Below are 16,876 nucleotides of genomic sequence, written 5' to 3' on the forward strand. Positions count from 1 at the left end.
TACCTTCTATAATGTACTGAGTTTGGCACTTTGAGTAGGTTTTCTGAGACAATGTGTAATCTCCTACATTCAAGAAGTATTTTCTTGGCAAAAATTTTTTAAAAAAAAATTTTAAAGGCTTTTAGTTTCAGAGTTAGCATAGACCATAATACAACTTAAAATTTTTCAAAAGTAGCTTTGAAAATTGTATGTAATATTCACTATGGGGCAATCTTCACGAATAATTCTCTTAAGAGACCTAATCACTTGACTTTGGAGATGAAAAGCATCTTTATCACAAATGCTTGCTTCACCGAGCTGACACCCACAGTTACTGTGACTCTCCCCATCTTCTCTCAATGATTATTTTAAGCTGGCATGGGGCACTACGGTGACCATCCCTCCAGACAGTACAGATGACATGTCTTCTCTTGTGAAGCCCAAGGCATGGGGCCTGGACCACATGGTTTTCAACTCCTTTTAAAAGGTGAGTATTTAACACTATTTTGTCTAAGTTTGGTTCATTGTTGCCAGTTTGGAATAATGTCCCACTCAGCATCTCTTTAATTTTACACTAATAACAATTATTAAAGACAATTTAAAAGTTTGATATGTGGATCATTGTGCAGTATTCAAGAAAAGAAAAAACTCTAAATATATATAACAAATACACAGCAGGACAAAAAGATGATAATGAAATATGAAGGACCTCTTCGTAAAATTCATATTTAGAAAGACAACTCTTTGGGAAAGATTTTGTATTATGGGCCTCACTCCCTCACACCACATTTTTCCTCTCCCCGGTGTTAATGTTCCATGTAATGATAATTAAAAGCATGTGTGTAACTAATGTCAATGTTACAGAATTCAAGGCAGTCTTAACTCCCCCTTCACCCCAAAACAAAATAAGAAAGTAAGTTGCTAGCCCCTAGAATTTACAGAAGACCGAGAATTGAACTGTAAAATTATATTTCACAGAAAAATCTAAATTGACTCCCCAGGTTGCAAATACGTAATTACAGTGGGAACAGTTCAGAAAGAGCCCCATTTAATTCATTTGGAAAGAGGTGGTTATTCCTTATGAGTCCTATGCTTGGGAAAGAGAACAGACAGGGCATAATTTTAAGCTGTCAAGCTTCAAGCATGTATAAAACAAATATTCTCACTGTGTTCTATGGCAGAACTAAGCCTGCTAGAAGCAGAGTCCCCATGGTGGTTACAAAGGTACTCTAGCATGAAGAATTATGATTTATACAAAGCACTGAAGGAAATGGCCATATACACATATAATTAAGATAAATATTATTAAAGACGCTTTCATTAGCAGGATGACTGCAATCTGAAACTCATCTTTATACATGTCAACTGGACATTTTAACATCACTATCTTTGAAGTGTAAATGACAGGAGAGAGTCACAATTCCATCCTCTTTGAACATTACCTGCAGAAATGGCAATTATCCTGGAAACATTTAAATAATCATGCTCCTCCTATCAAAGTCATATTAAGGATAACTATCTCTGCATTTTTACTTAAAGAGAATTGCGGGGTGGGGACCCATATCTAGTGAAACTAATACCCTAGTTCAGGTGGAACACAATAGTCTGTGTTGAAGGGAGTCACCTTCTACAGATAACTGAGAAAGAAAACAGAAGAGCTTACCTTTATGATGGTTTGCACTGGATACAACTTTCCCCCACAAAGTTACAATAAATATTATTATTAGCAGTTTTCCTTTTGTTGCCTTCTGTAGGTATCTCTTACTCATCCTGCAACAATAAATAAATAAAATCCTAAATACATAAAACGATTGTGTTTTTCTTTTACTTTTTAATTAACTTATTGCTGTTCTATTGCAGCTGTCCCATTTTTCCCCATTGCTCTCCCCTGCTTTTCCATTATAATTATGCTACATTTAAAGCTTTTCATGACACCTTAATGCATTTAACTTCTAAAAATTGCATTTCTTATATTTAAAATGTTCACTGTATGTAAATTATGAAGAGAAAAAAATAAATTTCCAAACAAAGTATCTTCATATGATGCAAGAGATAAACAAAGTTCTCCCTCAGTCAATCTTCATTCACTTAATAATAGCTTAAATCAATTGGGAAATATTACGCTTTTTCTCTCCATACACATAAATATAAGTTTAACTTATTCATAAAATCCAAGGCATGGTTATTTGAATAACCTTTAAATAGTGACTTGTTTTCCTTTCTTTCTAAAGATTCCTTCTTCAATGCCAAGTCAAACAGTCAGGTTAAGCAGTTTAGATAAAATGAGATGAATTTCTGCACAGAATACAGTCACTTCAAATCTACTATTTCTAACGTGCTTTTAAAAATCACCTGGTACAACAACTTTCTTATTGTACATCAATACTGCTGGAGGTACACAGATGCTTCAATATTGTTGGACTCCCCTGTGCTGTACTTATCAGAAGTAGGAGAAAAATGGAAAAGCAGATAGAAAAATACAACTTAACATTTTCAAGTTGAGCCCACAAAACTCAAGAAAGCAAAGAAATGTTATAATGAAATAATAGCTACTTATAACAGAAGTTCAACACCTACTTTCTCTAGTACTTTGTAGAATATTATTTCTATTGCTCTTCAGAACAAATTGAGGATGTGAGTATAATCTATCCCCATTTCATAGGTGATGGGATTTGGAAGTTTGCCTGAGGTAAAATTCAACGACAGAATAAAAATTCAAACCCAGAATTGTTTAATACTAAAATCCTTACATTTCTATATTGCTAAGAAGTAAGCAAAACTGATATAAAATATAATTATTCGGCATGTATTTTTGAGGTAGATAAAATATATGTTCATTACTTAGTGTCTTCTCATATTCCTTCTTGCTTGACCTGCAGTTTCTTGCCTTGCTTCTACTGCAAGCAAGTTCATAAGGTCACTTTCTGACCCAAACTGATTCCTTCTGAACTCTCTAAGTTAGCTTTTTCCTCACACCTTTGTTTCCAATTATTCCAGTTCCAAAAATGTGACTCAGTGGTAGCAATGATAGCTATACAATTTTGAAAAGAACTCTTTCATACTGATAAATGCATGAAAAAATATATTAGTATATTATGCATATATAATATAGGTATATGCTAACATTTCTTAGCCTGGGGAGTTATGCACACTCATTCAAATATTAATAAAGCAATGTTGTGTGATTAAGAATATGGACTCACTCTAGAGTCTGACTGTCTGGAATTGAGTCGAGGCTTTATGAGCTTCTAATTGTGTGGTCTTCTGTGGGTTCTGGATCTCCTGCTTTAGTTTATTCTTCTGTAATATGGAATAACACATTAAAATGCCTGACCCATTGGTTGGCAGGTATAAGGGATCAATGGCTTTGAGATCAGAGTGTTCAGTTATTTGGATGTTACGTTCACCCCTTGAGTGCACAAGAGAACAGTCCCATTTATGTGATGAATGAAGGAAGTTTCAGTGGCTTCAAAAGCTGGAGGTCTTGTGGTGAAACAGTTCACCCTGTATTGACAAATACCTAAGGCTCCGCCCCTTACAATGTAACAGGAGCAACCGCTCTACCTAAGACACAGAGGCAAACAAACACAGGAGCCTGTCAAGATGAGGAGACAGAGAAGTATGGCCCAAAAGCGGAAACAGATCAAGGTTCCAGTGGGAGAACTAAGTGATGAGGAGATAGCCAACCTAACAGATGCAGAATTCAAAACACTGGTGATAAAGATGCTCACAGGCTTGACAGATATGGTTGAGTATGGCAGACACGTAAGGGAAAAAGTGAAGGCTATGCTAAGTAAAATGAAGGAAAATCCACCCAAACCCAATGGTGAAGGGAAGGAAACCAGGGTTCAAATCAATGATTTGGAACATAAGGAAGAAAAAAAAACAGTCAACCAGTAGAGAATAAAGAGACAAGAATTGGAAAAAATGAGGAGAGGCTTAGGAACCTCCGGGACAACTTTAAACGTGCCAACATCCGAATCATAGGGGTGCCAGAAGGAGAAGAGGAAGAGCAAGAAATTGAAAACTTATGTGAGAAAATAATAAAGGAAAACTTCCCAAATTTGGCAAAGAAAATAGACATACAAGGCCAGGAAGCACAGAGAGTCCCGCACAAGCTAGACCCAAAGAGGACCACACCAAGACACATCATAATTAAAATGCCAAAGGTGAAAGATAAAGAGAGAATCACAAAAGCAGCAAGAAAAAAGCAGAGTTACCTACAAAGGGGTGCCTATAAAACTATCAGCTGATTTCTCAAAAGAAAATTTGCACACAAGAAGGAACTGGCAAGAAGTATTCAAGGTGATGAAAAGTAAGGACCTACAACCAAGATTACTCTATCCAGCAAAGCTGTCATTTAGAATGGAAGGGCAGATAAAGTGCTTCCCAGACAAGGTAAAACTAAAAGAGTTCATCATCACAAAGCCATTATTATATGAAATGTCAAAAGGACTTACTTAAGAAAAAGAAGATCAAAACTATGAACACCAAAATGACAACAAACTCACAACTATCAACAACTGAATCTAATAAATAAAAACAAAATCCAACTAAGCAAACCAGAATAGGAACAGAATCATAGGTAGGGGGATCATTTGGAGGGTTATCATCCTGAGGGGGAAGGGGGAGAAATGGGGAAATGGTGCAGAAATTAAGAAGCATAATTGGTTGGTACAAAATAGAGAGGGGGAAGTTAAGAATAATATAGGAAAGGATGAAGCCAAAGAACTTATATGCATGACCCATGGACATGAACTAAAGGGGGTGGGATTGCTGGGGGTAGGGGGGGATACTGGGCAGAGAGGAACAACGGCAAAAAAATTGGAACTACTGTAACAACATAATCAATAAAATATACTTAAGAAAAAAAAGCTGGAGGTCTTCTGTGGACCTTGTTCTTGTGACATGTCAAGATTATGTACAAAGTGATATGTACCTGACTTTTCAGATTAGAGAGTCTGGTTTAAAATTGGGCTCCCTGTCTACTGACTATCTAACATTGGACAGCTTATTTAATAACTCGGAGTATTTTTGTTGTCATTAAAATGAGAATAATAATAACATCTACCTCACAGTATGAAGACTAAATATGATAATTTATATAAAGAGTTTAGCACTATGCATGGAAGATAATAAATGCTAACCCTTACTGTGATCATAACTTAGTTAGACCAGCATTTCCCTAGGTGGCTCTGGCGAGGCACCAGTTCCACAGAATGTTAATAAAGTATCAGTGGAAACTGTAGGCACAAATGTTTTTGTAAAATTCTGGGATCAGCAAATTTAACTAGACTTTTTGAACAAGAGGTATATTGAATGTGTAGCATTTTCCAGAAAACCTCCACACAGTAACACAGGATATCAGTGTCCTCAGGAAGCCTCTTAGGAGAAATAATCTAGTTCCATGAGGCTGACCTGACCCGCATTTGGGTGCCAGATAAAGCTGATTTGCCCCACATTGGACACCAGATGAGGTGGAGCTGCCTCCCACGCCCCGGCTCGGTTGGAAACTACTCTGTCCAGCAGAGGTTTCACGACCATGGCAGAACAAACCTATCCAGGACACTATTTTGTCTGGGGATAAGAGAGATGGCTGTTCCCTCTAGTGAAGAAAAAGCAAGACCTCTGTCCCTCATGCTTTTTATTGAGAAGGGTATACATGGGAGATACAAGATCAAAATTCATAAATGATCAATAGCTTTTAGGCGCCTGGATTACAGCTGACAGTTACAGATTACAAGTATCAGTATAGAGGGCACAGTGACCAGTCTGTGTCGGGGTCTATTAAACATCTTGATGCCACACTGGCATTAGGTGCAAAGTTTCATACATTCCTTGCTAGAGATATTTTATAGATAACTGAAAGATAAGAAAAGCAGAGCAAGCTCTAAAACATAATAAACATTCTTTAAATCCAATTCCCATGAAACCTTCTGAGTGGCCTTCAGTCCAGTCTGCCTCTGCCTTCCAGCATTCTATTGAGACCTAGGGGCCTCCCAGGGGGGGCGGGGGGATTGACTCACAGCTTGGGCTACAATTCCAAAACCACAAGGAGCGGTTCCCCATAGTTCTGTATCCCCTTCTCAGTAGACAGATGCCCACTTTAAATCTCCCATTCTATTGCCTTTGTTTCCCCTCAGCTTTCTTACTACTAGCTTTGTTATGAGACTACTTTTTACTCACATTTTTTTCAACCACCCTGCCTTCCGTTCTACATCCAATCCCTGCAACTTCATTGTACTGCATAGCATCTAACAGAATGAGCGGTTTAGCAAAACTTATCTGACAAGAAGAGCTGCTTCACATAATTCTTGATAATAGATTTCCCATAGCAAATGGCCTTTGCTTCAAGGTCAATGGCCATTGTATTTTCCATTCCACTGTGCACCCACCAAATGGGATGACAAAACTGACAGCTGATCAAACTGGTGACTAGACTTATGGAAACAGAAACACCCACAATGTCACTGGGCTGTCAAACTAGAAAAAGGAGCAGAATGAAGGTCGACATTTGGAAGTCTCTAAAGAACCCTGCCTTCTTTCCCTCATACCAACCCTGTCCCTGACCAATCAGTTACCATCTTCTCTTAATACTTCCTCAATATCTCCTAAATGTAACCACTTCTTTGTATCCCAATGGCAACACTGAAGTATCCAATATTTCTCACGGCCACAGCCTCCTAACTGGACTTGCTGCCCCAAATATTGCTTCCTCTGAAACTCAAGACAGGGTCAGTGACTGCCTTTTTCATGTCTCTAGTTGCAGCTTTTAGTACTTTGTAAGCGGCTGATAAATACTATTGTGTGAATGTAATGCATTCTCTATGCTGTAGCCAAATATGTAACTATTATCATGAGAAATCCTTCATAAGATTAAAACCTCCACATGATCCCCCTCTACAGTCAGAAGGAGAGGAAGGCCATAACACTTAGCAAGATATAAAAACCTGCATCAGGGTTAAAAAAATTGTTTTTGACTCATTGTGTCTCTAATTTGACTTTATGCCATTCCTACCCATCACCCTAACTTTACTAAATGTCCCCAATGTTTTCGAGGATATGTCACCTTTGTGCCACCTGAAAAGTAGCAGTCACCCACCCCATCCCCCATCCACTCTTCAAAGTACTAACTTCTGTTCATTGACCAGGGTGCAGGCTAGAGTTCCTACCATAGGATTTGTCCAAAACCATGTTGAGCACCCTTCTTTATGCACAATAGCCACTTGCCACACTGTATTATCATTTTCTATTTACTTCTGTCCACCCCCGTTCTAATATAAGATTCCTAAAATAGGGACTGTGCCCAATACAGCTGTGGCTACCTAGGGCCACCAAGGTTGAGCTTAGTAACTGGTAAATGATTATCTGTTGAATGTTGGTGATGCCTTATAACCAAATATATTGTGTAGTTGTCAATGTGAGAAGAAAGAAGTATGTGTCATTACTTTAGGATGGAATTACAAAAGGAAAAAATGTAAGAAAGAGGCGGGGAAGGGGAGACAAGAAAGGCAAACTGGAAAAGAAAATAAGGGAGAAATCCAGGCTGTAATGAGTTTTATTCTGATTTTTAAATAACAATCAAGCTTGAGCAAATTGAAGTACAATGGAGTAATGGAGGATTTTCCAAAAGGGGCAATATCAAAGAAAGCCCAAAGGAAAAAAAAGATTGAATGGCACATTTCTTCTTGACCTTGTGTGGGAGCACACAACGGGGGGGGGGGGGGGGGGGGGGGCACGTCCACTTCCCATGCAATGTGCTAACTACCAGGTTTCAGTTTAAAATGTTCCACCACAGTCAAGGGCCCGACACACTTTCAGAATTGTTGTAGTCATCTGTAAAAACAGCAATATTTAAGTGATTTTTTTAACTGCAAAAACTGAGGGGAAAAGAAACAGGAAACTGAAGGATAAATACACACAGAGACAGAAACCTTGAAATTGCTCCCCAAGCAGCAGAGGCCTGCAGCCTGCAAAGAGCACAGGGGAAATAGGATAAATGAGAACCGGTAACCTTGGCAGTGAAGGATATTAAAGTGAACAGTTGTCAAAGTAGAGGACTGACAATTAAATCTCCAGACTTCCTCCCACTCTTCTATATTACGTTTCAGTTATACTAACTGAGATTTGGACTTTGGATGATTTTGAAACTGTCCCCTTCCACACCAATTCTAAAAGTGCATTTAATTGTAAATCAACAAGAATTGAAACACTATTATGCTACTAAAAAAATCACTTCCTCATAAAAACAGAAAGTAAGTTTAACTGGTCTAAAGAAGAGAAAGTGGAAAGGAAAAGGGGGAGAAACTTATATAGAAAGGAAATAAAAGGTGGGGCTAGAATCCAACCACGTGGCCACCTCTTGAGCTTAAAGTACTTTTGTGGAAATGAAAGTCATAGAAAGCAATATATATAAAAGTCTTTTTAGGACACTTCTCTATATTGATCTAATTGTCAAACCAACCTTGTGTTAATTAATTACAATGGCACACCCTGGCCAGATAGCACAATTGGTAGGAGCATTATCCCCACACACCCAAGTTATAGGTTCACTTCCTGGTCAGGGCACATACAAGAAACAACCAATGAATGTATAAATAAGTGGAGCAATAAATCTCTCACTCTCAAATCATTAAAAACATTTCATGAAATCCATGGCATGGATTTCAACAGCCAAAACTAGTACAGGAATCCACCCTACTCCAGTTGGTAAGGTGTGTTCCTTTTGTCTTCCTTCATAGGAACCAGAATGATCTTTACAAAATGTAAATAAGATCACATCACCCCACCTCACACCTTGCTTAAAATTCTAGAATTTACCTACCCACTTCAATGAGAAAAAAAAAAAATGTAGATTTCTTACTGGAGAAAAGGGCTCAACCTCCCTCCTCCCGGATCTCACTTTACATCCCTGTTCCCTTTGTTCCACATTGGTCTGCCCTCTGTCCCTTGTGCCAGGCTCCAGCTAGACCTGACACTAAATTTCAGCTCTGCCTTTAAGGCTCTTTCTCCAGTCTTTGCCTGGTGAGCTTCTGTCATGATCATCTCCACAGAGAGCACCCCCTGACCAGCCTGCCCTCCATAGTCCAAAGACAGCCTCTCTTTCTCCCAATATCCTGGAGTACTTTATTACAATATGAAATATCCTTATTTACATATCACACATTTAAGTGTTTGTTTGCTTTTTTCTCTCACTAAAATGTAACTCCCGTGAGGGCATACCCTATCTATCACTGCTCCAGCAATACAACAGCATTTACAATGCAGAACACCACCACACATTCTACAAAGAAATGCATGTGTAAATAATAATCATAACAGAAGAGATGAATCCTTTTTAATAGAGAAGTTTCATTATTTCTTTTAATTAAACAATTAAATTTCTATTCTATTAATCAGCTAGGAATTACAACATCAATAGCAGTGCTCATGTTGGTGGAGTGATACAGTATGAAGTGAGAAGTGGAGTGAGTGGGAGATGAGACAGTGGGAAAGAGTCTCGCTTATCTTTAAAGAAACGTGCAGAGAAGGGAAGTAAAGGTAGAGTGATAGCTAGAGAATTTTTAACAAGGTGATTGGAAAGACCCAGGAAGGAAGAGAGAAGTCAAAGACACCAAAGTAAAAGTGGACTATAAAGATTAAAAGTTTCTGTAAACTTTTACATTCTACAAATATATTATTATTACAATGTTATAATTATGTTATTATTATTACTTTTAATTTCCACATTTTATATAGAAACAATTGTATCTTCTAAAACTAAATCACTCTTTGTTTGCTGATAGGTTATTAGAATAATCCTACTATATAAGACATCTAGAATCACAAGTTTCACTACATTGTTCATTTTATCCAATAATAACATCTAACCATTTTATTATAAAGATTATGACTACATCTAATATATCCAAGTTATTTACTGAAATAGCAAATATCTTTGAAGTAGATAGCAATATCAGTATTGACATTGGATAGAGAGACAAACAGACAGCTATTAAGTAGATATAGATGTGTATAAAAATATAAGGAACTCATTATATATATATTTTGTATATATAAGAATATATAGTAACACATTTAAGAGATAATCATATAACCCTACCAATAACCCTACATCATGTGTTATATTATCCAGAAGCTGAGGTGGTTAATTCTAAACATTTTTATTAGGTCTATTAATTTTGTTTTTATTTTACATTATATATCCAATATCATCACATTATAGTATTTCACACTACACTTACCATGTACATTATTTGAATTAGAATCTCCCTGTTGAACAATGAGAATCTGGATTTCCCATTTTGTAAATTATCACCCAGAGTTTATGTCAGTCATATCATTAACCAAATTAGCTCATATTTTCTTAGGTAGCTTTAGAACAAAGATTGAAATCTAAATGTTGGTCAATTTTTTCTGAACTGAAACAACTTTTAAAATTCTCGTCTTTTTTGTTACGTCAGTGTTTCATGATAAATCTACATTTTTGGATTCCATGCTGTTAAAAAAGTTAACCCTGGAGATTTAGCCAAGAAATTTCCATTGATTTCTAAAGATTGGCTGGCAGCAAATACAGGCCTCATTTAAGAACCACAATTGCCTCCTTTCTTCACCCAAATTTTATATTTCCATTTATTTCCCTACAATACTGCAATTTGGGTGGGTACAAAAACCCAGGAGTGCTTTTGCTTTATGCTTAGCAATGTACAGCCAAAGTGTTGATTTTGTACAAATGCCTTTGCCACCTACAGACTATAATAATAGGAAAGAGAAATGTATTGTCATTTAAATGATTTCTCCAGAAGCATACAATATTCTAAAACTCTAAGTTCCAATACCCAAAACAGACAGAATGTCATAAGCAAAATAAAGCAATCACTTGAGATCAAGAGAGTACTAGAAAAACAACTGAAATGATCAGGGCTACACCAGATAACAAGCCGTGCATCTGTTATAACAACTGAACCACTTATTTTACTTTTTTATCTGTAAAATGGGAATGTTACCTATTTTCTCATAGAGGACTGTCATTATAATGAACAATAAATCATATGATAGTTTGGACTTAAAAAAAGACATATGATAAATCAGAGGTGTTACTATTTATTCAAAGGTCCTACTATTATATCATGGGCTTATAAGTCAAAAATACCTGCCTGAGTGTGATCCTGGTTTCAGTTCATAATAATTATGTAAATAAAGTGGTCAAATTTACTTAACAGCTTTAGCCTTCATGCTCACATATGGAATGTATTAATACAATTACATTGATAGGACTTTTGTAAGGGATAAATCCAATGTATACAAAGCAATGAACACAAAGCCAGGATATACACTTAAACGATAGCTATTATTATAGAGTATTAACAATATCTGGAACATAACCTCCTGGCTAGGAGTGAGTGGGGAATAAAAAGTCTTTGAACAACAAATAAAAAAGCTCATGTGTTTTAATCATGGGTAAAAAATTAAACCACTTCTAGGAATTCATTCTAAGTCTATAGAATTAAAAGGTAAGAAAATGAAGCAACAAGGTAAAAATGGAACAGGGCTATTTAACAGTATTCTGATGGGTCTACAAGATAAATATTGACACCTGAATATCAGAGAATACACATCAAATCTATAAATGTATGGAATACTATAATCATTAAGTATAAGAACAAATACTCCTCAAATGCCTCCAGAGATATGCAGAACACAGCATGCTAATCAAAGTTATTAATATTACTATTTATGTTTTTATAGTTTCAAATGTACTGGCTTAAAATGTACTAGTTCATTTAATATATCATTGAATCTTCATAATAGTTTTTAATCATTCTCATAAAACTAAATTCTGCGTGCATTAAATTCCCAGATTACATATAGAATCCGCAAGAAGAATTTGAAGACAAGTAATAAGTGTCAGAGGAGAGTCTTGAATCCAAATCTTCTGCCCACTGGCTCAGTTCTCATCACAACAGTGGTTAAAAAAATGTTTTGCATACTCTGTAATGGGTCCCAAAAGTATGTGATGCATTTTTACAGGTGTGCACTTTAAAAATGCTAAAACAAAGTTCTAGTTTTTAATTATCTAGAAAATTATCAAAAGAAAATCACCTCACTGCCAAATTACTGGATAAAGGAAATATTATTGTATCTTATTACTGCACCCTGTGAACTATAAAATGATCATTCTTTAAAGGTAAGCCTTTTACCATTTATACACACTGTGTAATCTGATGAAAAGTTGAAATTTTCAGACCTAAGTGTCCATTTTCTACCAGACACCAGCTTATTGAGATCATACCTAATGGAATTGCTACAGCAGAAGTGGCAACCTCAGATAGGGTTTTCAGATAAAATACAGAATGCAAATCTAATTTGGAATCTATCTTTCTTTATAGGTACATTGAGATATACTTGACATACAAAAATACTGTGCATATTTAATATACACAAGTTGATGCCTTAGGATGCAAACACCCATGTTACCACCCCCATCATCAAGGGATACACACAAAATGGCTAGTAGCAGGTGATGGGAGACAGGCAGCATGCGGACCACCCACTGAGCACCCACTCCTAAAAGATATAGAGATGGCTATATTTCACAACTCTTGGTTGCAGTTTCACTAAATAGAATAAAAAAGAAAACTTTCAAACCTATGTAACTTTTATAGGTAGCTAAATCATAATCCTAGCATTTAATTTTGTGATTATTATGGCAAAAACAGAGCTAGCTCTGCACCTAATATTTAAGTTCCGCATACAAGGTCCATAAAAAATGTTTTCATTCCTTTTTAAATAAAGCTTTTATAGTTATTTGAGCAAGTAACTTATGGTCATGAAATCAATTCTAAATATTTGCCTACACTATTATCACTGTCACTAGTTAAATACTTTTATTCCTTCTGTTCTAGAGCATATGTTCTCCTGGGAAATGAGGCACAGAAGAAATCCACTACACCCCAGCACTTTCTCCTTCATGTGAGCAAAGGGACCGAACAATAAATGAGAATGATGAAAAAAAATTAGTCTTTAAGGGTTTTTTTTTATTAGAATAAAATCAGTGGTCCAAGAAGGACATACACTCTCGCTGTGACTACAGCTATGGGTATGATGGACTCTTCCTTCTATGAATTCAGTCATCCAGTATGGCCAGCATGCCATCAAGCACTAACTAGCTAATAGCATGGAGTCAGGAGAGAAGTCCTCCTTTACCAATAAACAAACCACTGCATCATGGCCGACCTCCCTTCAACACAGAACCTTCTCAGAGGTAAGTGAACTGAAAGGCTAAATTATGAAGCCTTCCCCTCATATAACCAGGCCCCAAAAGGCACAAACAACACATTTCACCTTACCATCAAAAAATTATAAAAGAAAATAAAACAAGGGGAAGACAATGAAACCCACATGTTGAAAGATGTGCCATTCTATGTCCTCAAAAGAAACCAATAAAAAGAGGTTCAAGAAGAGGCTACTTAATCTAGTTCATTAGAATCTGTCTGCACTTTAACAATAATAGTGTAAGTAAGGTTTCTGGAAAGCCACGTGTACCTGCACTAACCTCCAAGCACAACTTCACAACGCATAATGGAACAGGCAGTGATGTGATGCTGACACCTGCGTTTTTAGAACTATATTCTACACACACATCTTGCATGTATTCAAGGCTTGAACATAACTTCAAATATAATGAGCTCCTTTTGAGCAAAAGTGGAACATCATCAGATTTTAATATAGTGAAGTACTATAACCAATTTTCAGTTAATAGCTTAAGCAATTCAAAACTAAACTGATTAAAAATCAAAGCAGCAACTGCTACGTGTTATAAGTCCCAGTCCACAGTAAGTTCTGTAATATATTCTTTCAGCCTGTTTCTTTGCAATGAGATGGCAGCTCCTTTTTAAATTTCATGGTTTTACCCTTTCCAACATCTGGAACTTTCTACCCTAAATAAAATCAATCACACAATACAGTAAGTCTTCACTTGATATAGGTGATAAGTCCTGTGAATTTAAGCTAAGTGATGTATAACAAAACCAATTTTACCAAAGGCTAATTGATATAAACAACCAATTAGCTACAGCATCTCATCACCATTGTAAGGAAATGACCTTGAATAAAAAGACGTTATCTGAGGACCTGTTGTGTACACTAACTCCACCTTCTCTTTGCCATCCACTGTTTCTTTCCATTCCTAATATTTTCATTATGAATGAACTTCATTTCGTCAGTCATAGATCAGGTATTGGATTGGCAATCCATTTGGTTTTTTACATAAGATGACTCTAGTAATTCTTAGCTGTCTTTAACTACATTCAAAACAATTCTGTTTGATTATATTGTGACAGCTGTCATATCAGCATGCATTAAAAAAATTATCAAAATTGGTGAATTTTTGTGTAGCCATTTCAATACTAAAGGTGGAAGAAGATATACATTTTCAGCATATTATGCTTTATTATTTCAAGAAATGTAAAAGCGCAACTGAAATACAAAGAAACAATTATACAGCATGTGAAGAAGGGGCTGTGACTGACCAAACACATCAAAAGTGGTTTGCAAAGTTTCATGCTAGAGATTTCTCACTGGATGATGCTCCACAGTCAGGTAGAGCCACTGAAGTTGATAGCAATCAAATCAAGATATTGATTGAGAACAATCGACATTATACCATGCGGGAGATAACCGACATACTCAAAATAGCCACTCAATAAAGTTATTGGTGAAAATTAGAAATGTGTTTTTTATTCTATGGACAAAACTAAATGAACTTTTTAGTCAACCCAATATTTTCCAACAGTATGCAATCACACTGCAAAGCAGCATTCAAGGGGTTACATGTGCAATCTTAAGAAATTTTCCTAATGGCAAGATTTATTAGATTGTGAAATTATGTCCCATGGTGGTAGTAGAAGCCTATTACCTAAATCTATTTTACCTTTATTTATTTTTTTGTTGACACTATTACAGACGTCCCCATTCTCCCCCTGACACCCTTTGCTCACCTCAACCCAGCCCTGCTTCCCTTCTCTTTGGCCATCACCACACTGCTGTGTTTACGGGTTATGCATATACAATCTTTGGCTAATCCCTTTACCTTCTTTCCTCCAGTCCTCGCTTCCCCCTCCCCTTTTATAACTGTTAGTATGTTCCATGTATCCATGTCTCCATTTCTATTCTGTTCACTAGTTTATTTCATTCATTAGAGTCTACATATAAGTGAGGTCATGTGGTATGTCTTTCCAGAATGGCTTATTTTACTTAACATATTGATCTCCAGGTCCATCCATGCTGTTATCAAATGTAAGATTGCCTTCTTTTTTATGGCTTCATAGTATTCCATTGTGTAAAAGCACCACAGCTTTTTATCCACTCATCTACTGATGGGCACTTTGGGCTGTTTCTAGATCTTGGTTATTGTAAATAACACTGCTATGAACATAGGGTTCATATATTCTTTTGAATTGGTGTTTTGGGATTATTAGGACATATTCCCAGAAGTGGGATTGCTGGGTCAAAAGGCAGATTAATGTTTAATTTTTTGAGGTAACTCCATACTGTTTTCCATAGTGGCTGCACCAGTCTGCATTCCCACCAACAGTGCAGTAGGGTTCCCTTCTCTCCACAACTTCACCAGAACTTGTTTGTTGATTTGTTAATGATGGCCATTCTGACTGGTGTGAGGTGGTATCTCACTATGGTTTTAATTTGCATCTCTCTGATGATTAGTGACACTGAGCATTTTTTCATATGTCTATGGACCATCTGCATGTCCTCTTTGGAAAAGTGTCTATTCAAATCCTTTGTCCATTTTTAAATCGGGTTTTCCCATTTTTAAATCGGGTTTTCTTCCTAGGGTTGGTTTTATAAATCCACTATATATTTCGGAAGTTAACCCCTTATTAGATGTATCATTGGTGGATATGTTCTTCTATACAGTGGGCTATATTTTTATTTTGTTTGTGATTTTCTTTGCTGTGCAAAAACTTTTTATTCTGATATACTCCCATTTGTTTATTTTCCCCCTTATTTCCTTTGCCCTAAGAGATATATCAGGAAAAATATTGCTACAAGAGCTGTCTGAGATTTTACTGCTTATATTTTCCTCCAGAATTTTTATGGTTCTATGACTTACATTTATGTCTTTTATCCATTTTGAGTTTATTCTTGTGTATGGTGTAAGTTGGTATTTTAGCTTCATTTCTTACACGTACCTGTCCAATTTCCCCAACATCATTTATTGAAGAGACTGTCTTTACTCCATTGTATGCTCTTACCTCCTTTGTCAAATATTTATTGACCATATAGATGTGGGTTAATTTTGGGGTTCTCTGTTCTGTTACATTGATCTATAGGAATACATTTACCCAAGGAGGTAAAAGACCTGTACTTCGAAAACTATAGGATATTGAATAAAGAAACTGAGGAAGATACAAAGAAGTGGCAGCATATACCACATTTTTAGATAGGAAGAATTAATATCATTAAAATGTCCATGCTACCCAAAGCAATCAACAGATTCAACACAATTCCTATTAAAATGTCAATGATATATTTAACAGGTCTGTAACAAATACTCCAAAAATGTATATGGAATCTAAATCTATTTTTAAAAAATGTTCCAAAAGTCATCCTGAGTAGAGGAAAGTCCTGTAGTAGGGCAGTAGGTAGCAGGTTGGACCACACTATAGTCATTGCCATTTCATATTTGCTGAAAAACTACTGAACTTATTTCCTCCCAATTTATATACACTTACTTCACTGTTGATAACAGGAGTTCAGGATACATCAGACAGAATGTTATGTAAAACAAATGTGTCAGATACCACCACAGTTTTGTGACAATTTAGTCAATAATCCCTGAGTTAATACTGTTCTTGCCATGCATGTGTAATAGATGTTA

At 36.2% G+C, this 16,876-nt stretch overlaps 1 protein-coding gene across 2 annotated transcripts in view; it reads right to left on the bottom strand.

Moving 5' to 3' along the window:
* Positions 1-16,876, bottom strand: part of TAFA2 (TAFA chemokine like family member 2) — a 467,249-nt gene that overhangs the window by 146,721 nt on the left and 303,652 nt on the right. For both annotated transcript variants that reach the window (XM_090275632.1, XM_090275633.1), the window contains one exon: positions 1,643-1,749. In XM_090275632.1, the coding sequence (XP_090131758.1) occupies positions 1,643-1,748 (106 nt within the window). In that variant the 5' untranslated portion in view covers position 1,749. The remainder of the gene's footprint in view (positions 1-1,642; positions 1,750-16,876) is intronic.

Source organism: Furipterus horrens, unplaced genomic scaffold (genome assembly GCF_987537825.1).
Source record: "Furipterus horrens unplaced genomic scaffold, mFurHor1.1.pri manual_scaffold_4, whole genome shotgun sequence".
Taxonomy (NCBI): Eukaryota; Metazoa; Chordata; class Mammalia; order Chiroptera; family Furipteridae; genus Furipterus; species Furipterus horrens.